The 22785-nt window shown below is 38.6% G+C and overlaps 1 protein-coding gene and 1 pseudogene across 1 annotated transcript; both read left to right on the forward strand.

Moving 5' to 3' along the window:
• Positions 1-12551: 12551 nt before the first annotated feature.
• On the forward strand, positions 12552-14080 carry LOC103337091 (putative aspartyl protease At4g16563; annotated as a pseudogene).
• Positions 14081-21005: 6925 nt separating this feature from the next.
• Positions 21006-21841, forward strand: LOC148921622 (pathogenesis-related protein PR-4). The gene is made up of 2 exons (XM_089043934.1): positions 21006-21348; positions 21498-21841. The coding sequence occupies exons 1-2, from the start codon at positions 21079-21081 to the stop codon at positions 21666-21668; spliced, it is 441 nt and encodes a 146-aa protein (XP_088900060.1). The 5' UTR covers positions 21006-21078; the 3' UTR covers positions 21669-21841.
• The last annotated feature ends 944 nt before the right edge of the window (positions 21842-22785 follow it).

The following is a 22785-nucleotide window of genomic DNA, read 5'->3' on the forward strand; positions in this document are numbered from 1 at the left end:
TCCCAACCAAACGCAATGGCATGTGGGTTAACTTTTCCATGTGTCATTGAGTTATTGGCCTGGGATAACAAAACAGTGTTATCCCATTACAAGAATATTTTTTTTGCATTTGTGGGGTAGAAGAAAATTGGCAGAGAGCAAGAAAAAAAAAAGAGGAGAAAGAGAGAGAATGGAAAACTATGGGAAAATAGGAAAGCAGAGAGAGAAGGAAATAAAGAAGAAGAAGAAGAAAAAAAAAAGATAAGGAAAGAAAAAGGAATAATAAAATAAAGATGAGAGAGAGAATAGTGAACTCGGACAGAGGAAGAAAGAATAAGAAAATATTGTTGTTTGGGCCAAAAATTGGACACACCAAATTCAATTACGTGAAAATTAGGCCCGAATAAAGCTGCAAAATTCAAAGAAGATGGAAGCCCAAAAAACTGAAGATACTGTACCACGAGGCTCATGAGCAAACAAGGCTAATAACTGGGCCTCCGGGCTCAATATAATAGGAAGAGGAGCAGAAATAGGAACAATCCCACGTGACATCTCTGGGATAAAGAAAAGTCAAGCGATGGCAAATCGTAGAAGAAGTGATTGAGGGTTCATGACATCAAATTGATTCAGAATGAAGATCAAATCCCTCTTACATATATATATATATTGGAGATTTTTCTTCCTGTCTTCTCAGAGAAGGTAATTCTCCCAAGAAGATAAGCAGTTACAATCTCAGAGAGGGATAAGGCAGAAAGGAGTGTCCAGAAAAGGAATCAAACTAACCATCACGGGTAAAATATCACAAGGGGCAGTTGAAATTGGGAAAGAGATTAGGTTCCTTTTCAAGAAAATTAGGGAAGTGATTGCCTATTTGAGAGCCTATCTGCCAAAAGCTGAAGAAATCCTATTTTCTTTCCTTCCATTAAAGAAGAGGAAAATGGGGGAAATATCTTTGCCCAATAAATAAACACAATCACCCTACTCCAGAGAAGAAACAGTTTACTATAAAATCAAGAATGAGTGAATAGGGTAAGACACAACAAAAAATCAAAACACAAACACAACAAAAAATCAAAACACAAACACACACAAAAACACAACAACAATCAATCCAACACTCAAGTCATCAATCAAACAAACAACTCAAAATCAACCAAGCTCACTTGAATTCCAAGTGAAAACCAAAGCTTTAGATTAGAATTCCCAAGGTTGGACTTAGAAAATAGTAATTCAAAACGAGATTTCTCTGCATACAAATTTGGTTTAGCAAAAACCAAGGATAGTAGAGCAGCTTTTCCCAAACGTGAAAACCTCAACAAATTTCACGGTCAGATCTCTAGCCCATCAAGTCCTCGAAGCGAATGCCCACGCCTCGGATCAAGAAGCCCGCTACGCCTACTGTAAGCTTCACAAAAGCTTAAGGTACATTGAAGCTCGCCAGAATCAACCTTGTATCGATTTACAAGTTGAAGCTTAGCGGCAATAAGGTGGTCAACGGTCATGGCATCTCCTGCCGCCTCAAATTTGTCCGGCCGGGCATTTCCATTCAAAGTATCAGTAACCTTCCATCTCGACGTGAAATGGAGTTCCAAGCTCAGATCTTCATCTATCTAGCATGAGTATTTATTGTTATAGTTTTGTAAAAGGCGCTACGCCTAAAGCTTTAAATTTCATCAACCATTCTCGCGTAACAATCTCTTTATATCGAGATAAATTGTTAAAGTCCTCACAAGATCTGAGGCAAGAAAAGAACTTACTTGGGAGATATTCTCACCCAAATTCACAATCGCTTGTTTGCAGAAATCGGAACTTGGCGCAAGTTATCCATTCCAAACTAAGTCTGCTAGAATTTTTATTACTAGGGCACGCTCAAGCACACCAAAGAAAGCTGACTTGTTGACCGGTCTATGGTTCTCAAGGCAGGGGGAACTTTGCCCTTCCATCATAGGAGTAAACGCAAAACAGGCAAACAATTTGGCGCCTCCAGGTGGGACTTCTCAAGATACATTTTCTCATTGAGTTCTTTACCAGTCCATGAATCGAAGTTCTAGCCAGAACCCACACCCGACATGGAAATAAACCAAGTGGCCCTCGGGAAGGATCTGGGAATCGAAGAAAGTGATGCGGCATTGGCCAAAGCACATGGCGGCCACAGGCAGAGAGGTCCACCGGCTCCGAAGGATGAACGATCATAGGGGAATGCGTTACGACAAGAGGTCACAACACAAAGGGCCAGATACCTAAATAATATGGACAACCATGATGCAATGGCGGAGTCAGCAGGCAATTCGGGGAAGGATCGGAGGCGCCATGGCGGATTCCCAATCCGATGGGGTGGTCCAAAGCAACTGGACCTTCCCAGTCCTCACCGGGATTGGCATGGCCACATCAAGAGAATCCTCTCGGTGCGGGTGTTAGGGGATGCGAGCGGGAAGAAATCCAGGCCGACACGAGTGGTTTCTGGAACGTGTCGGCGGCTCCTGCGCCAGACAAGTCCGCGAGAATCGCAGAGCCTCGGCTTGACATTCCGCGCGACAGCGGCCCCACAAGATCTCCTATGGAAATGCGACAAACGACAATATTACCTACAGGCCTGAAGGATGGACCCGATCCATTCCCTCCACCTGCAAGAGGAAGGAGGCGGGAGGGGGAAACTATCCTTATGCTAATGCGCATGTAAAAGCAGTGTGGGGCAAGCTGGAGGAACCACCCGAGGACTGGAAGGCGGGAGGAGCAGGAAGAAGTTCTGCCTAGACCATATAGGCGTAACCACGATTTGCCCGAGCAGTGGACAAAACCTCCTCCCGTTAATGCTCTAAATAGACGTGGGGCATTGCGAGAGGATGATCAGGAAATGATAGAGCACGAAGCGGGAGAAATGCCCACCTATATGAAGTCATATCCACCTTGCATCGATCAGATACCCTTGTCCCCTGTGTTTTAAAGTACCAAACCTCACTTTATTCAGCGGAGAGATCCTCGCTTCATCGAGTTGAGCACGTAGTGATTTTCCACCCAATGCATAGCCATAGAGAATAACCCATTAAAGCTAAGACTTTTGAACTCTCTCTCTGGACAAGCTTTCACTTGGTACACTAACTGCCACAAATTCTATTCGACTTGGGAGCAAATGAGGCGTCTTCCATGACTACTATTACAGTTCTGAAGTCACCATCAGTGACCTTGCCACTCTCAAGCAGTGAAGATGAACCTGCCCAAGACTTCTCATGGAGTTCAGGAAGCTCAAAATGAAGTGCGAATCCCCATGAAGAAAGACACTTCATCCAAATGGCTCAGCTGCCTCAAAATTTCTACGAGAAAAGATTTGATGGGATGTTGTTTGGAGATCCTGTGAAGCAGACGGCGATAAGCGTAAGTACGAGAATTGCTCAGAGAAGAACGTGAAGAAACTCTTCCAAAGGCACGTATTACAAATCCCCTTCTTCCTCAATACATATGATTGAAGTGGAGTCAGTAAGAAGATGCAGAGGAATCGGAGGAGAGAGAGGTTGCAGTTGCGGAAATGGCAAAATTAAAGCATCCCATCACTGTAAAACCCTTACAAAGCCTCCAAGGGATCAAAAGCCGCCACCATTCACAGGAGGGTTCGTTCCAAACAAACCCATGCAGAACAAAGTATATTCTTTCGATCTGACCAAAGTAGATGCTTTGTTTGATGAAATGTTGCTACAGAAAGCAATAGAGGCGCCTCACAGAATACCCAAACCCGAAGAACTCAAGAGGCGCGATTGCGGATGGCACAATTCTTGGAATCATTCTACCAATAGTATGTTATTTTCAGATGTTATACTGGGAAGGATATGTGGGAAGGAAGCTAGCGTAAAACCTCCATCCGTCACCACGATCATTTTCCCATACAAGTTAATATGGTCAACCTAAATTGGCCGAGAACGAAGAAGGAAAGCGGCTATAGAGAGACTCCGATAAGCGTAATAGTTTCAAAGGAGACTATGGAAAGACCAAAAGCAACCAATTCAAATTTGGAATAGTGCTCGCAGAAAAAAGTGTGAGGTCGAGCCTGGAGGTAATCCCGAAAACAGGATCCGCCACCTCCAAGTGTTTTGGAGGATTGGAACCATGCCCGAGATAAGGCCGACAGAGAAACTACCCTACGCCGTCAATCCAGCGGCGGAAGAATGACTAAGCCCCAAGGAAGAAAAATCAATAAAAGTGCCCAGTGACAAACCTTTGGCAGCCATCATTGAAGGTGTGGTATTGTACGGGAAAATGGCGGACTCAACAATGGAGTGATAAGAACCCAAAGGAGGAGGGTTCGAGACGAGACGCACATTCCTCAATAAGAAAACGCATACAGGTGCTTCCAAAGGCCAATGCCAAAAGGAAAAGAGCCGGTAAATATTTTCCCATGCAACAAGCAATCTCTCAACCACGTTGGTTGAAAAGCGAGTCCTCAAAGAAACCTTCTATCCATTCTACCCGCCTCGAAAATCTACTTAAAACTCCCACTGAGGAAAAAACCGATCCCATTCCCGGAGAGGGCAAGAGAGAGGTTGAGGAATATGAAGAAGGAGCAATGGATTATGAACCATCTACAGATGACAGAATCCGCTCGGAACAAAAGAACTAGGAGAATGGACGGAGGAGTATGATGGAGAGCAGATGGATTATGATGGAGAATTGGATGCGGGGCCTTGCCGGTGCAATGGAGGACTTGTTACGTCTTCGACCTAGGCATCAATATGGTGTTCATTCGCGAGAAAATTTCTGGCGAGAATGGACAAGAGCACTCTGACGGAGCGTATTTTCCCAAGAAAGTTTTGAATGCAGAAGCGGAAGAAATGTCAGAACAACAACAGACAGTCTGGGGATGTATGAACAACCCACAAGTTGGCTACAGATCGTTTGCTTCTCCAAACCAACCAAAGAAATGGTAAACCACCTCGGACCCTTGTTTATAACGGTAAACTTTGGGGTGTTCCTATTCCAAAACTATGGTAGATGGAGGTGCACCATCAACATGCCTGACGCGAATCTTTGAGCAAGGTAATGAAAAGAGATTTAATTCCAACCCAGTCGACCACCAATTTCGCAGGAGGCATCACCAAAACCCTTGGGATCCTAGATGTGGATGTCTTAGTAGGAAGCAAGAAGCAATGTTGCATTCTTTGTGGTAGATACTACCTCTACCACTTACAATGCATTGCTTGGCGTAGTGAGATTGGATTCACGAGCCTATGTGTTCCTTCCACTCTTCATCAGCGGTTAGCTTTATGGAATGAAGAAGGCTACATGGAGATAATAGAGGCCGATCCACGGCCATTTCTACCTTCTGCCATGTGTTGTGAGGCAAGTATTATCATGATGACCTTTGTCCTTTCACCTTCTTTGGAGTCAACCAGAACGGCCGCCCCCATGGTGTCACGGCCGAGGCTCATTGAAGAAGGTCAACCAATTCCTTGGAGGATTGGAACAGACCTTTTGTTCTAAATTTTCATAGCACTAATGTCTAGTCCCAATCAACAAGAAAAGGATCAGCTGCAACAATCCGGTCCATTACAAAAAGATTGTTGATATCTAGGAAAGAAAGTTTTTGCGAGAATCCAGCCATCAATATGGCAGAATTCACTCATGAAAGCACGGAAAGCCGAGGAGGAAGAGGAACTACATGAGGAAGTGCTAGATTTTGCACCAGCCGCACTGGATGACTCTCTGCGGTAGAAGATCCTTTGCAGGAAATAAACTTAGAAACATGGGAAGATCCAAGGCCTACCTTTATCAGCGCACTATTGAAAGAGCCACTTAAGAATGAACTCGTTGCACTTCTACAAGAGTTCAAAGATTGTTTTGCTTGACATTATCATGAGATGCCAATTAGACAGGGAATTGGTAGAACACAAGTGCCAATCAAATAGGGATACCTTCCGGTCAAACAGGCCAGAAGAAGGATGTCCATGGACACAGAACTAAAAGTCAAAGAAGAAATAGAAAGGCTGCTCAAGGCGATTCATCAGCCACTATCTATGCCGACATAGCTAATATTGTACGATTCCAAGGTTGTCAAGCGGTCCACCGATCGTCCCAAAGCGTCTGATCCACCGGTATCTCGGTCAATTATTAAGCGTCCCGATCAACCGGTATTCTCGGTATTCACCCGAGTCACCAAGCGTCCTAGTCCATTGGGTATCTCAGTCGGTCCAAACCAGAAAATGTGGGAAAGAGAAGACATTGACGTGGAGAAGACAAGGCGTTGATATTGACTAGCTAATAAAAAGTAATCTGGCTTGCGGGCACTAGTTTAGTGGGGAGAGTGGTAGACGTGAGGTAACGGGGGAGGATCCAAGGCCTACCTTTATCAGCGCACTATTGAAAGAGCCACTTAAGAATGAACTCGTTGCACTTCTACAAGAGTTCAAAGATTGTTTTGCTTGACATTATCATGAGATGCCAGAATTACGGGGAATTGGTAGAACACAAGCTGCCAATCAAAGAGGGATACCTTCCGGTACAAGCAGAAGAAGGATGTCCATGGACACAGAACTAAAAGTCAAAGAAGAAATAGAAAGGTCGCTTCAAGGTGATTCGCATCGAGCGCCATCTATGCCGATATGGCTAGCTAATATTGTACTAGTTCCCAAGGTTGTCAACGGTCCGATCCGGCCCAGCGTCCAGACACGGCCGGTATCTCGGTCAAAATTCAAAGCGCCCAAATTAAATCGGCCGGGTACCTCAAATCAGTCGATCCGGCCAGCGTCATCGGCTGGTATCTCAAATTAACCAGTCGAAGAGCGTGGAAAGAGAAGACATCGGCGTGAGAAGACAAGGCCACCCGATATTGACTAGCTAATAAAAAGCTAGTAATCGGCTGCCCATACGGGCACTAGCTTAGTGGGAAGAGTGGTAGACGTGAGGTAAGCGGGGGAATTTACCACGCCAATTTAATGGCTATGTCATTTAAGTGCAAACCGTTCCAAAGGATTCAGACTTGAAATGGGGCATTGTTTGGGCCAAAATTGACACACGGCCCAGTAAAATTAGGCCCAGAATAAATTGCAAAAAATCAAAGAAAGATGGAAGCCAAAAACCCGGAAGAGACCATTGAGGCTCATCGTGAGCAAACAAGGCTAATCTGGGCCTCACATGCCCAATATAATAGGAAGAGAGAGAAATAGGAACAATCTAATGTGACATCTAAGGATAAAGAAAAGTCAACAATCACATAGAAGAAGTGATTGAAGGGTTCATGACATCAAATTGATTTGGCCCGAATCAAGATCAAATCCTCTCTTACATATATATATATATATATATATTTGAAATTCTTCTTGTCTTCTCAGAGAAGGTAATTCTCCCAAGAAGATAAGCAAGTTACAATCTCGAGGGATAAGCAGAAAGCGAGAGCTGTGAAAAGGAATCAAACTAACCATCACGGGTAAAATATCACAGAGGCAGTTGAAATTGGGAAGAAGATTAGGTTCTTTTCGAAAATCAGGAAAGAAGTGATTGCCTATTTGAGACCCTATCTCTAAAGCCCGAAGAAATCCTATTTTCTTTCCTTCCATTAAAGAAGAGGAAAATGGGGAAATATCTTACGCCCAATAAATAAACACAATCACCCTACTCCAGAGAAGAAACAGTTTACTATAAATACAAGAATGAGTGAATAGGGTAAGACACAATAAAAAATCAAAACACAAACACAACAAAAAATCAAAATACAAACACACACAAAAACACAACAACAATCAATCCAACACTCAAGTCATCAATCAAACAAACAACTCAAAATCAACCTGAAGCTCACTTGAATTCCAAGTGAAACCAGCTTTAGATTAGAATTCTAGTTCACAGACTTAGAAAATAAGTCATTCAAAAGCGAGATTTCTCTCGTTACAAATTTGGTTTAGCAAAAAACCAAGCAGAGGTGACTGAGCTTTTCCCAAACGTGAAAACTCAACAAATTTTACTACAAGGATGCTGAGTCTACAGCCAAGAACGACCACGCCTACAATTTCAAGAAGCCGCATGGTTTCACTTAAGCTTCACAAAGCTTATACATTGAAACTCGCGCAATCAACCTTTGTATCGATTTACAAGTTGAAGCTTAGCACAGTCAAGGTTGTCAACGGTCCGATCCGGCAGCGCTGCCTCTCCGATCGGCCCGGGCATTTCGATCAAATTAAATCTTGTACCCGAATGCAGAACCTTCCCTAAGCGAAATGAGTTCCAGCTATCAGATCTTCATCTCTCTAGCATGAGTATTTATTGTTATAGTTTTGTAAAAGCGGTTACGCCTACAGCGATTTAAATTTCATCAACCATTACGAGAACAACCTCTTTATACGAGATAAATTGTTAAAGTCCTCACAGATCTGAGGCAAGAAAAGAACTTACTTGGGAGATATTCCTCACCCAAATTCACAATCGTTTGTTTGCAGAAATCAGTAACTTGGGGCGCAAGTTATCCATTCCAAACTAAGTCTGCTAGAATTTTTATTACTAGCAGTGACACGCTCGCATACCAAAGAAAGCTGACTTGTTGACAGACTATGGTTCTCAAGGCAGTGAACTTTGCCCTTCCATCATAAGTAACGCATACGGGCAAACAATTGTCTTATTGAACTATTCTCTAATATTATATGCAGCTGTCCACAACACATATGGCTATTTTTTTGGAACATTTTTGGGTAGGAACAACTTACCTTGCCCTAGCGCAGGGCGGCCCTGGGGTGGTGCAAGTGGCGCCGCGCACTGGGCCTCCGATTCTTAGACAACTTCACCCATTTGCCTTTAGCCATGGCAAGGGGGGGAGCTAATCACTATTCACGTGAATAGTGGTTGCCCTTGCAAAATCAAAATTTTGTGTTTCCACCCATTGCCCTTGCTTAGGGTAGTTACTATTCATTTTTTTGTTTTATTCACAACTTTTTTTACCTCAATAATTCATTTGGATAATATTTTCGGATAAGATTTTCGGGTTCCTACGTGTCAATACTATTCATATCTCATAATCGGATAAAATTTTCAATTTCAAATTTAGATAAAATTAAAAAAAATGGCTGGTATTTATAGAAAAAAATTCATTAATTTTGGTTATTTTTAAAATTCAATTTTTTCCCGTATTTTATTGCAAAAATTGCTTGTAGATTGGATTGGAGGAAAAAATCGATCGAATGGCCCAGGACGCCACGGCAATACAGGAAATCAATCAAAGTCATCTGTGGCCAGAATGCGTGCGATCTTGTCAGGCGAAGTCTTGTAAGCGACAGCCCGGTGACCCTCGTTTTGGACCTCGGCCGAAGGCCGCCTTGAGCCAGTTAGTGGGTCCCACCCCTGGCGGCCCTCAGGCTACTACATTTGAACGCACTTTTTTCCCAGCCTCGGGCCGGGTCGTGATGGAAAGGCTCTTAAGGGCCCTCTGAAAAAAAAAATTTTATATTATATTATAGGAGTTTCACTAAAACACCCAAAATGGGGGCTGAAATTATAAAAAAACTTAACACCCAAAACACTTTATAAACACACCCAAAACTCATCATTACACACACTCAAAACTCATTTATAAACATACGCAAAAAATATACAATTGTTGATTTTGGGTGTGTTTCTATGTTTATATAGTGTTTGGATTTTTTTTATAAATACATGTCTAGGGTTGGGTTTATTTATAAATTTGTATTATATATATTAATATTGTAAGCATTGTATATATAGTACAGCGTGCTAGATATTTGCATAAGAATATGTCTGGTGGAGTTGGCTCCAGCGTTGTCTATTTAACAAAGTGCTAGAGTTTGAATCTCATTGATGTTGGTTTATTTTGCCTGTTTTTATATTATTTTTGAGTTATAACTAAAGGGAGATTTACTATTATACCCAATATAGGAGCTCAAATTATTTTAAAAAACCATATATGAAATGGATTTTAGAAACACACTCAAACCTCATTTATAACATAACAAAAATACTTTTAACTTCTTTTAAATTACAAAACTGCAATTGATTTCTTAAAACAAACCCAACCTCAAAACCTTATAAAAAAAAAAGTCCAAAACACTCAATAGGGCATCAAAGTAATTTAATAATTAAAATTAAATTGAATTAAGCTATCATTTTTTAGTTTTTTTTTATTTGTTTATAGAAATTAAATGGTGTAGAGTTTATTTACAATTTTAGTGCTAAAAATAGGTGTATTACTAAATATCTTAAAAATAAAACCGAGAAGAAACTGATAGTAGAAACTAATACTTGTTTTGAGCCAACCATGTTTAATAAAAATGATATATATATATATATATATGGGGGCGGATCCGCCAAGCACTATATTTTGACACAAGATTTGACCCAATTTTAGGTCATTAGATTACTCTATTTTTAATGGTTGAGATTAAATCTAACATGACAAATAATTTTAATGTTTTAAATAAACAATCATTAATTTTATTCTCTCTCATAAAATAAAATAAAATAAATTTCTCTCTCCTCCTTTTTTTTATTGGAAACTAATTTTACTTCCAATTTTAAATATTAAAAAAATGTTCTGAACTCATTTTCTCCAACCTTTCGCATCCCTCTCTATCTTCAATGACTCCTCCACCATCATCATCACCACACGCCCTGCATTTACTCCTCTTTTTCTCTTTAATCAACCAGCCCACACAATCAATTTGTTTTTCAATTTAAAATTTTACAAAGTATTTTCACCCATGTTCTTCCTCCTCTCTCTCTCCCCATTCCTCTTGCAGTCCCGAAAAAAAAAACAGTTTGTTCTTCTTTTATTTATGGTGTTTCATCACTTCCTCTTCAGTCACTTCTTTAACACCCACATATCATATATTGATTTCTTCTTTTTTTTCTTTTGCTTAATATATTTAACTGAAAAGGTGAAAAATGATAATACTTTATGATAATGGAATGACATGAGAGATTCCTTAGATCTGAGAAGAAATCAATACATGGTGCGATTTTTCTCCCAAAACCGCACCTTCACTGTTCTTTGACAGGACCCAAGCTCTCTCTCAGTTTCACCTTTCCAAATTTTCCAAAACTGCCCAAGAGATAATAAAATTTGAAGAAAAAAAGAGGAAGAGATTCCCCAAAAGTATATTGTTCCCCACAAAACTGAAGCCAACAATATTTCTCAACTCCACCATTTACAAATTTTCCAGATTTTCCAATAATTATACCTCACTAAAATTAAAACTGAGAGATCAATACCAAGAGTGGGTTATGAAGGATTACTGATTGAAGAGAAAAATAGGAATGCAGGAGTGTGTGGATGATGATGATGGAGTGACTAAAGTGAAGAAAGAGAGAGATGAATGGAAGAAATTTGGGAGGAAAATGACAGTCAGTTCTTCCACCTCTTAGACATAATAAAAAAAAGTGAAAGGAAGAAATTTGGGAGGAAAATGAAAATGATATGAAACCACAATGCAAATATTAATTAAGAAGCTGGTTTGGGGACGCGAGAGAGAGAGTGAGAGAGAGAGGGGCGTCAATTCTATGTAGAAGAAAGAGAGAGAATTAATTAATTAAAGATAATTAATGAGAAGAGAGAGAATGAATTCTTAATTAATAAAGTATCAGAATTTTAATCCCAATGTATAAATATTAATTAACGAGAAAAATATTATTTTTCCATGTCATGCTTAATCTCAACCATTAAAATGAGTAATCTAATTACCAAAATTCGCCAAAACTTCAAAAATATGGTGTCATGGATCCGCCCCCTATAAAAAAGCGATCCAATGATACACATTTATTTTTAAAAATTAAATTCACTAAAAACAAAAAGGCAAAATCGAATCTTTGTATAAAAAGACAAAATAACTAAAAAAACTTAGAATGACTAGCTGTGCTAAATGTGTAAAGCTTAGAAATTGGGGTCGAATAGGGTCCTGAGAATCCAAGTTTAAAACTAACAACTGAATTTCTGAGTGCACTGAAAATGAGCATATAAAACGTCAGCATAATGGAACCAAAAATTACTGAAGTCAAATATACGTGAAACATAAAACTAATTAAAGAAAACAACACAAGAAATAAGAAAGACTTGCCTACTTAGCGTAGTCTTTAAATGAAAATCCAAAGTTGACATGTATTTGTTTTTTATTATTATAATTTTTTTACAAACAAAAAACTTTACAATGAAGATCGTCGAGAGATCTTTATACCATACAAATCAAAATATAATCTATATAACACTCTTTCAGGAAAATAACACGGAACTCGTATAAGCATGCCCATATTTTGCTAGAATATTAGCCACTTGATTTGTTTCCTGACATGCATGACACAAAGAGGATGAGTTAAAATTTTGAAGCGGCTTCTTTGGACCAGTGTGCGAAGCGTTCAAGGAGTGACATGCATCTGTTTCTATTTTTGCTTTGAATTCATTTCTCTTTGTAAGCGAGCACGGATGGAATTGGAAAACTCATCTAGGCTTTTGGTTTGGACATGTAAGCCTTTCTTTCTATGCTTAAACACATGCACAAAGACACCTGTTTGCTATCAAAATTGAAGCTGGCAAAATTCATCATCCAACCTAACTGGCACTCACATTTTCTATCCTTAAGAAGCACAATAAAATTAAGCTTCCTCTATCCAATCTATCAAAACCATGGCTTCTTCTTCATCTTCTATGCTGCTCTCTCTCTCTCTACTTCTCCTTCTACCGTATATTACTTCTTCCAATATTATCATCATACCCATCTCACATTTACCCAAAAACCCACATCCAGATCCTTACCAGCACCTCAGCTACTTAGCAAATTCCTCTTTGAAAAGAGCCTACCACCTCAAAAATCCCCAAACTACCCCTCCTCATACCAACCCCAAAATCCCACTTTTCTCCCACAGCTATGGAAGCTACTTCTCCATTCCCCTGAGCTTTGGCACCCCTCCCCAAACCCTCCCCTTCATCCTGGACACTGGTAGTGATTTAACTTGGTTCCCTTTGCGGCAAAACTACCAGTGCGTCAATTGCTCCACTCACCTCAACAACACCGCCAAAGTCAAATCTTTATTCCCAAATTGTCCTCATCTTCCAAAACCCTCGCCTGCTTGAACCCCAAATGCGCTATGGTTTTCCCGAAAATTCAATGCCCATATTGCGAACTCGGTTCGAAAAACTGTACCGGAGATGTCCTTGGTACACATACCCCTACGGCTCTGGCGACACAGGTGGAAGTCTACTCTGAAACGCTGCACCTCCCGAACCGACGCGTACCCGATTTCCTTGTGGGCTGCTCCATTCGCGCTTCCGACCAACCCGCCGCTGGCATTGCCGGGTTTGGCCGCGGCCCAGCTTCTCTCCCCTCCCAATTGGCCATCAAAAAATTCTCCTACTGCCTTCTCTCTCACCTCTTCGCCGACACTAACAAAAGCAGCTCACTGGTCCTCGTCGGCGGAAAGGACTCCGTAAAGAAAACTAAAGGCGTCAGCTACACGCCGTTTGTGAAAAACCCAGAAGTCCCCGGAAGGGGGCATTTCCTCACCTATTACTATGTCGGCCTCCGCCGCATCACTGTGGGAGGGCGGAGCGTGAAGATTCCTTACAGGTACCTAAGGCCTGACAAGAACGGCTCCGGCGGGACCATAGTCGATTCCGGGACCACCTTCACGCATATGGCGCCTGAGGTGTTCGAGCGCGTGGCGGGAGAGTTCGAGAAGCTGACGAAGGGCTACAAGAGGGCGGAGGAAGTGGAGGCTTTGACTAGGTTGAGGCCGTGCTATAATGTTTCCGGGATCGAAACGCCGACGTTTCCAAGCGTGACGTTTCACTTCAAGGGAGGGGCTGAGATGGCACTGCCGGAGGAGAATTACTTGGTGCCGGCCGGTTGGGAGGTGCTGTGCTTGACGATTCGGGGTGATAATTTGCCTATGATCTCGTCTGGGCCTTCTATAATTCTGGGGAGTTTCCAAATGCAGAATTACCATGTGGAGTATGATTTGCAGAATGAGAGGTTTGGGTTCAAGCAACAGCAATGCAACTGATGTCTTTTCTTCTTCTTTTGTTTTTTTTCTATCGAAGAATAAATCTGTGCAGAATGAGAGAACCAACCCACCTGGTTCATAAAGTACGTGAATAATAAAAATAAACATCATTTGCACTCCACAATCATCCTCCACTTTTATATTTCATTATTTCAAGAGAGCTGTGAATCGGTTCGGTAGAGACCTCAATCCGTTAATCGTAACAAACTTTCGATAGGACAAAACCTATAAGAATTATTTATCATGTAGCATTCCACCAATGACTCCTTATTCAACCAATCAGATGTTGACATGTCTATTACTAACTAATAAATTTATTGTGTCAATAGTAATTCTATTTTGTATGGTATCGTACAATTGTTGTCTAATTCACCATTATCAATCTAATCAAGAAATAATGCGCTGTGAAGAGAGAATGCAACTTTGGTTGTATGGTATCCAGGGACGGACCGTCGTTACAATTAACCTGGGCTATAGCCCAGGCAAATTTTTTTTTAAAATAGTATAAAATAGAAAACCCAGCACACCTCCCCCAAGTTCCAATCTACCCATGTAAATAAATGGACCCCAACTGACCGATTTCCCCCAAGTTCCAATTAATCCATGTAAATGGATCCCAACGGACAGATTTACTGCATTGACTTGGTGGAGTTGCGAGTGAGGCACCTCCCCTTTTTAGTTCACCCCATGTTCAACCACACTTTCTAATTTTATTAACATTTAACACTTCACATAAATAAAAACAAACAAAAAATCTTCACATACAGAAACAATTAACATTAAAAACCACACTTCCCCGTTAAATTTCTGTTTAAATTAAAATCACACCCCATTTCTCACTTTAAAGTTGTAATAATTTTTTGTTTAATATTGTAAAATTAACATCAACAAGAATTTTGAAAAATTATTTGAGTATGAGATGTACATGAATTATTCTATTTTAGAGGGGAAATTTTTGGGTTTAAGTTATTTGATATGGACTTAATAGGTTTGTATGCAAGGTAAATTTAGCCCACCCTATTTTGAATGGGTCCGTCCCTGTAGTATCGTATTTCATTAACGATATCATCAACATCTGGGGTGAAAGCACGGAGGGATATTCCATTCATGTCAACATAAAAGTTATCAAACTCCATGTGGTTTGACTTTGGTATGCTCATCTCTCTCTACCATAACTTTGGCCACCATTTTAGGGTACTTGTTAGCCAACCAACGAAAAAAAGATGGCACTCCTATCTCCCTCGCTACCTCTTTTTGATTTCTCAGGAGCAAGGTCATAAATATCGAGGTTTGAAATATCATGCTCAAAACACTAAATATTGATAAATATAAAATATCAATATCGATAAAAATTGGATAAAAACCACGGAAATTATGATAAATACATGGAAATTTTTAATGAAACTTTGTAAAAAGTTTATTTAGTTAATCATCTATTATTTTAACACAAAAGATTAGAAGGAAATACTAAATATCCTAAGTCCAACTAGCCAACAAGCCCAACAAGCCATACTAATAATATCCCAAACCCAACAAACCATACTAAAATACTAATATCCTAAACCTATCTATCTAATCTCATCCATCAACATCAGTCACTTTATTCCTTTCTTTCTTTTCTTTTTCTCACTTCACTCTCTCTTTCTTTCTCTCATTCTTTCCGTTTCCACCTCTTTTCCTCTGAGTTTTTTTTGTTCTGGCACTTTCCTCCCATTTCTTTCTCTCCTCTCATTTCTTCTTCGTTTTCTTTTTCTCTCTTATTCTTTCTCTTTTCTTTCTTCTTCCTCTCTTTCTCTGATTTTCTAGTACTCTGATTTTTTGTTCTCTCGGTTCTATGTTTCTATCTCTCCCTCTATATCTCTTTTTTTTGCAGATCTGGGTTCTTGAATATCTTGGGTTAAGTTCTTGAATATGATTTTTTTATTGTTCGAATATGGAATCTGATTTTTCATGCAAATTTAAAGCTCAGTTGAGGTTCAGATATGTTTTGCTAGATAGTTTTTTATTTATTATCTTTTAAGGTTCATAACTTCATATCTGGTTTTCCTTGTATGGACTCATCGATTGGTTACATTGATGTTTCTAAAAATATCAATTAGAAGTTGGAAGCCGGGAGGGGTTCGAACCCCTGTGTGAGACGTTCAAGAGAATTATTTCATTTTTGAAAGTTCATATCAGGATATTATCAATAATATCGCGATATGTTGACCGTTTGCAGCTGCCATTTGAACAAAAATATTGGTACCAAAATTATCGAGAAAATTATCGATAAATTGACGATAAATAAATGGAAACATACTAAAATATCGCTGCCCTAAAAACGATAATTTCGCAGAAATATCGACGAAATTATCAATATTTTATTCTCTGCTCAGGAGAGTTAGCTCAATAGTTTCAATTCTTTGTGTCTTTTTCGTTCTAAGCTTTTAACTTGCTTATATAGTAGCATGCATGTTTCAATTCTCTCCTCATCTCCCTTTCTCATTTCCTAGTTTTCTTCCCCTCTCATCTTCTCTCCCCATATTCGTTTGGATTTTAGGTCCTCTTGTTCAGATCTATCTAGATCTTGTCTTTTGTTTGTTTGTTTGTTTGTGTGTTTTCTGTTGTAGACCCTTGGTGACTTTTGTTGTTCTTGGATGTGTCTTGCTGCCGCTGGGATGGCTGAGGTGTGGTGTTGTCAACCTAGCTTTTTTCTTTATTTTTTGTTGTGTTTTTGAAGCAAGTACTACAATCCACTATAGACACCATCATTTTATTGTAGCTTTTGGTCCACTCACATGGATTTTGCTCCAGTTCAATGTTTGGAGTTGGAAAAGTGATTGTTGCTGGTTTGTGTGGGATCCGGTTTTGCTTATGCAAAATAAGAGGTTTAGCCATGATGGTGTTACGAGTCTCTTTGGTTTGCTGGAGAGGATGTGGTGCAGTGTCCTTGTTTATGTGTTTATTTTAGTCTAGTAATTCTCATAAACTCAATAGGAGTTTGTTGATATTTGTATTTAGTGTTTGACTTTTTGATGTGGATTTGCCGTTACTAAAAGTTCTTTTGTTTGCCGAATTAGAGGTTTTAGGTTTTTCTGGCATGCGTAATTCTCTCCAGATCAAACTAATTTATTTTTGTGTTTGGTCACTGGAGATGTTGTACTCATATTTGGCATTATGACTACTCTGTACTTTTTTTTGTGTTATCAATAAAATTACTATCACTTTTAATATTTAAAAAAAAAAGAATTACAGTATATCATTAAATGTAGTCTTTTATTATTTAATTGCATATGGGTATAATTGAAAAATTAAACAAACTTTGTTTTGTGATAACTCAACCTGATAGTTTCGTTAACTCCATGAAACGTTTTGTGATAAAAGCCATTCAATAAACTTCGCATAAACCAGAATTTGACCTTTCACAAATTCAGCTCCAAACATTTGCACATTTTGGCACCAATATAGCCGTAATTAGGTTTGATGAAGACAACAATAATAAAATAATTTATTTGTATACTACTAATAACTACCTGAGTAGAACCTTTAGATAAATTAAATTCATATTCAAAATCTGCCTCTTGTCACTTTTTAAAGAAAACTACATTTTTTTTATACAGCTGGACTTTTACATCCAATTTTACCATTTACAATAAAATTAATAAAAGAAAAACTACAAAGAAGAAAATTGCACCAGACTCCCACCCGATTGAAATTACCAATTCCCGTTTGCCTCTTCCTTTCTCCGAGTTTCTAATCCTCCTTCCATCTCTCTCTACAGTACCAGCAACTATTTTATCTTACATTTGTTGTTTATTCCCACATTGAAATTCTGCCCATTTATTCATCTCCCTCAAAATAAAAAGAATAAAAAATTGAAAAAACTAGAATATTGTACACCAACCACTGCACTCAGCTTTGCCTCCCCTGGCCATCACCCCCGCTCACTCAGTCTCTTTCTCTCATTTAGAAGAATGAGATCTGTGTATTCCAATTGATCCCAAGTCAGCTTTTGGGTAAGTCATATTCAATTGAATGAGATCTGCATATTCAATTAAAAAGAGTAAAGTTTTCTCATATGTTATCGAGAGAGGACAGAAAGATGTAGGGAAGAGAGTGAAAGAGTAGTGTGCGGCAGCAGAGGGAGATAGTTTTGGTTACTCATTCTCTATTTTTCTTTTTTCCATTTTTAAGATTTTATTTGAAAGGGTAAAAGTATAATTTCATAACCAGCCGTAATTAATTTTAACTTTTAAATATAAAAATAGACAAATGGCAAATTTTGAATTGGAGTATCACCAGTTGATGTGGTGATACCATACCATTCTATAATTTCTCCTTAATTTCTTAAAAAAGCAAAAAAAAATGAGACCCACACATTTGCCACATAACAATTAACAGACTTATTAACGATTTGAGTAATGAAGATTCTTATTTGTAAGATTTCCATAAATTTGAGTACCAGTTAAACGGATCTTTAAAAATTGAGTATGAGTTTGTAATGACCCCATAATTTGGGTAATTTACGATAATTGATCCGATACGTACTATGAAAATGCTGCTCCTTTTATAACTTATATGTTATTGGTTACAGAGCAGGTAGAAGTACTAGTTTGTATATGAAAGACGAAATTAGATGAAATGGAGCTAAATTAAATGCATCAAGTATCAAATCTAATTAAATCGGTTGTTGTCCAAAATGTGAATTTAGAGCTAGATTTACATTATCGCACTCCCAATATAGTTCTCTACTTCGATATGTTTTTCATTCAATTTTTACAAATCAATTTATTCTCATTCTTCATATCCTAATTACGATCCTTATCATACTATGTTTTCAACACGTGACAATCATGCCTTTGTGATACAAGATATTCTTTTTACAATTACGAGAAAGGGATGAAATCACAACGAGTACAAAAAACAAATTATTTGATAGTGAAAGCAAATGAGTGGTCCGTAATATCTAAAGAAACTTCAAAACTTTACCATCACCACATCAAAGTATTTGTGCTTAATTTGAATTCTCATCATAATGAGATGTGCAAAAAGTTCAAAGTGGGAGTCATAGAAGAAAAGCAATCTCTGTACTTATGTGGCTTGATCATCATAGACTGCAGAGGATACTGCCAATGGAAATTAAACTGACCAAGGCAACCACATGCAGCTGCAGGCAATATCTCCTTGTCATTGGGTAATATTGTCACGTAATTAAGTTTAAGTTACAAAAGGTAATACAAATTGAGTGCTAATATTTTCACACGTATCCTATTTTCCCACTCACTTTATCTTTAAAATTTTTATAGGAGATATTTCTACCTGTGACAAAAGACCCCTTGGGCTAGAAAAACTCATTCCACCAATCAATTGTAGCCCGGGTAGGAGGCGGGCTCTACCAAGACTGGATAGGTCCAAAGGCAAGAACAGCTCGAGCTGTTGCCTGAGGGCGCTGATGCCATCCTAACGTCAGCAAAGATATAAAATTGAAAAATAGCAAAAAAATCATAATTTTAAAAAAAATTTATATACCTAGCAATTTTTTCTTTATTAATGTCATATGTATAAATAAAATTAAACCCATGTAAATAGTAATTGCCCTTGAGTTGCCATGACAATAGGCCCATCATCACTTGCCTCTTTCCGAGGCCCCACCCAACAAGCCACCACCCAAATAACACCAGCCACCTAGCAACCACCATCTACCCACAACCCCAACATCACGAGAAAGACTTCCATGACATTGGAATAGTACTATTTTTCTACTCTTAGCCAATAACGCTATGACACGCTTGATAACACTTCCATGTCATAGATTATTACTTAATAACAAAATAGTATTATCATTTTGCCCATGCATTTAAAAGAAAAGTTAACAAAATTGATGGCATGACCATTTGTCCTAATGCTACTAAAATTGAAGGACCACGAGAACGATTTTGGTAATTAAAGGACTCAAATGCAAATCGGGTCTAAGTTCAGGGACTAATAAAACGAATAACCATTTTTTCAAATTTACATAGTGGTTGGGGAAATAGGACAGAGGGTGGAAATAACAACACCCTACAAATTTAACCTACAAAACAGTGTACATCGAACATCGATCATAGTATATATCAACTTCTAAGCAAATAATTAACCAATTAACACACAATTAATGAATCCAAGAATACTTTTAAGAAGAGATGAGATGAGATGAGATGAATCGAAGAATATATATATATAACCCAAATTGGGCTAAATAAGTCTGCCAATGAATTAATTAAGGTCACGTACAGGTACAAATACAAAGCATATATCCAGAATCTGCTATGATAGGCGCCGTAGATGTTTCTCTTTTAGCTTAATTAATCAATTAATTAGGTCAAGCCAAAATTGTCAAGGCGTGGAGATCGGGGTGGGAGGTGGCCAGAAAATTTTCTCACTCCAAATGGAAAATCTATCCTCCTTCCTTCCTGCTTCTAGATTATAAAGACGCTTTCTAGTCCTAGAGATAGATAATAAGGTAAAGGACCAGATAGCCATTACGTCTAATTGAAGTCCTATGCTTCTACGTTACCTCTTATCTTCAACGTCTCATTTTGAGCCGCGATCAATGTTCAATTATATATATCTTATGAAGCCAAGCCACCATTTGCGACCAATAGCAAAGCAACACTTTAATTAATTAGTTGAAAACTAATCCAAATTATAACATTTTAATACAATATATAATATTATAATATTATTTAACTCAAGTATAGTAACATGGATCTGAAAATATATTTTCATGCTACTCTACTTCTCTTTGTGCCTGTATACAACTCCAAGTCTCCTTATGCATCAGCGCTATGCCGTCTTTGCCACGTCCTATAACTGTGTCCTCTGTTGAAAATTTTCAGTCAACAAGCTTATAAAGTCGTGAAGTTTGGCTGTTTGGTAGTGGCATACAATTCAACCCATACAGTTCTAATTATCTTTCCAAAGGGTGTACTAGTAATTCCAACACCAATTGTTGACCGAAAAAAAAAAAACGTAATTCCAACACCAACCTCCGCCCTATATATATACATTCAAGCACCACCACTTCTCCAACACCTCCATTGACGACATTAATTGTTAACTATCGCAGATCATAGAGATAAATATATTACAAATCATCACAAAATGGAGAAAGTGCTTGTGGGCAAAGTGCTTCTGACGATGATGATCGTCTGTGTGGTGGGCAGCGCTTCTGCGCAAAGTGCTTCTAACGTGAGAGCCACGTACAACCTGTACAATCCTCAGAATATCAACTGGGACTTGCGTACTGCGAGTGTCTACTGCGCAACATGGGATGCTGATAAGCCATTGTCATGGCGCAGCAAATATGGATGGACTGCCTTCTGCGGACCCGTTGGCCCTACCGGACAAGATTCTTGTGGGAAGTGCTTACTGGTAATTAATCATTAGTACTAATTAGTTTTGTTGATCATCTTCTAATTATCTTTCAGTAAACATAATTAATTAGTACATACATTAATTTCTGCAATTTATATTTGTTAATCGAGGTATATTTATATATGTAAAATTGATATTATATGCAGGTGACGAACACGGCCACAGGAGCGAAAGTGACAGTGAGGATTGTGGATCAGTGCAGCAATGGAGGGTTAGATTTGGACGTGAATGTGTTTAACCAGATAGACACAAATGGACAAGGCAATGCCCAAGGCCACCTTACTGTCAACTACGACTTTGTTGACTGTGGCGACTAAACCTTAAACTTTAAGCTCTAAACCTTCAACCAATAAATAAGTTTCAATGTTGTAGATGAAATAAGTTCAAAGTGGGATCGCTTCTTGGATTATAACAAGAAGTACTGTTATTGTTGACTGTAAACTTGAAGCTTCTGGAATAAATGATCATATGCATTAAGAATTACCCCTCATTTTCAAGCTGTCTCTTGTGTTTGGGTAGTGTACGTAACAGGCCTGGTCATATCTTCACCTAATTCTTGATGATCTACTTTGGTCTTCTCAATCAATTGGACTTCATCTGCCTGATGAGCTTGTACGTGGGCATTCTTTTTTGAAAGAGCTTTCCAATTGAGAATGACGATAACATACTAAACTCACATAGACTACACAAATCTTAGGACTCGAATCCAGCACTTTTCCTATTGTACATTGCACTCTTTAAGTTCCAAAGGACTAGTTTGTTCTTAGGTCTTTGGGATTTGGGCTTTGTTCTTAGGTCTTTGGGCTTTGGGCTTTGGGCTTTTGGACCGATTTAACCAAAAAAACGAAAGAAAAGCAAAATGGGCAGACTTCAACTGAAACAAATATATCCACTATGATTTACTAACCGATTAATTGACGACATTTCATCAATTAATTGGGTATATATTGAATAACGTAACACTAATTTCGCATCAGGTAAATTTTTATACAATTGCATGTGTAAATTTTCCATCAAAATATGGTTAAAGCCCAAAGTAATAAAAAAAAATATATATATATATATAATTCATCACTTACCAAATAATCTTCTTCTCGAAGAGAAACAAAAAATATAATTTTTTTCTTACACAACGGCGGTAGTGTTTTATTAATGAGGAGAAGGAGTAACAACTACAAAAAAAACCAAACTATGTCCTAGAGGATTAGGCGAGTACTCTACACCAAACGAAGCGTAGTGGTCGTCGATCTACCGAAGTAGCCTACCTTTTGATTGATTTATTTTATCTTGCAAGGAATCTAGAAGGAGGGGCAAATAAGAGAGAAGAATCAACCGCGAATATTCTCCCGTGAGAAATTTGCACAAACAACGACAATGAAGAACATTAAGGGAGTTCTAATTTGATGTATGTAATTGTCTTGAAATAGGATTTAT

This window comes from Prunus mume, linkage group LG1, assembly GCF_029339155.1.
Source record: "Prunus mume cultivar Tortuosa linkage group LG1, ASM2933915v1, whole genome shotgun sequence".
Lineage (NCBI taxonomy): Eukaryota > Viridiplantae > Streptophyta > Magnoliopsida > Rosales > Rosaceae > Prunus > Prunus mume.

Bases quoted from the DNA above. Each gene is read 5' to 3' on its own strand.
- LOC148921622 (XM_089043934.1), top strand. From the start codon at position 21,079: ATGGAGAAAGTGCTTGTGGGCAAAGTGCTTCTGACGATGATGATCGTC. The intron at 21,349-21,497 runs GTAATTAATCAT...TATTATATGCAG, and splicing joins CTTGTGGGAAGTGCTTACTG to GTGACGAACACGGCCACAGG.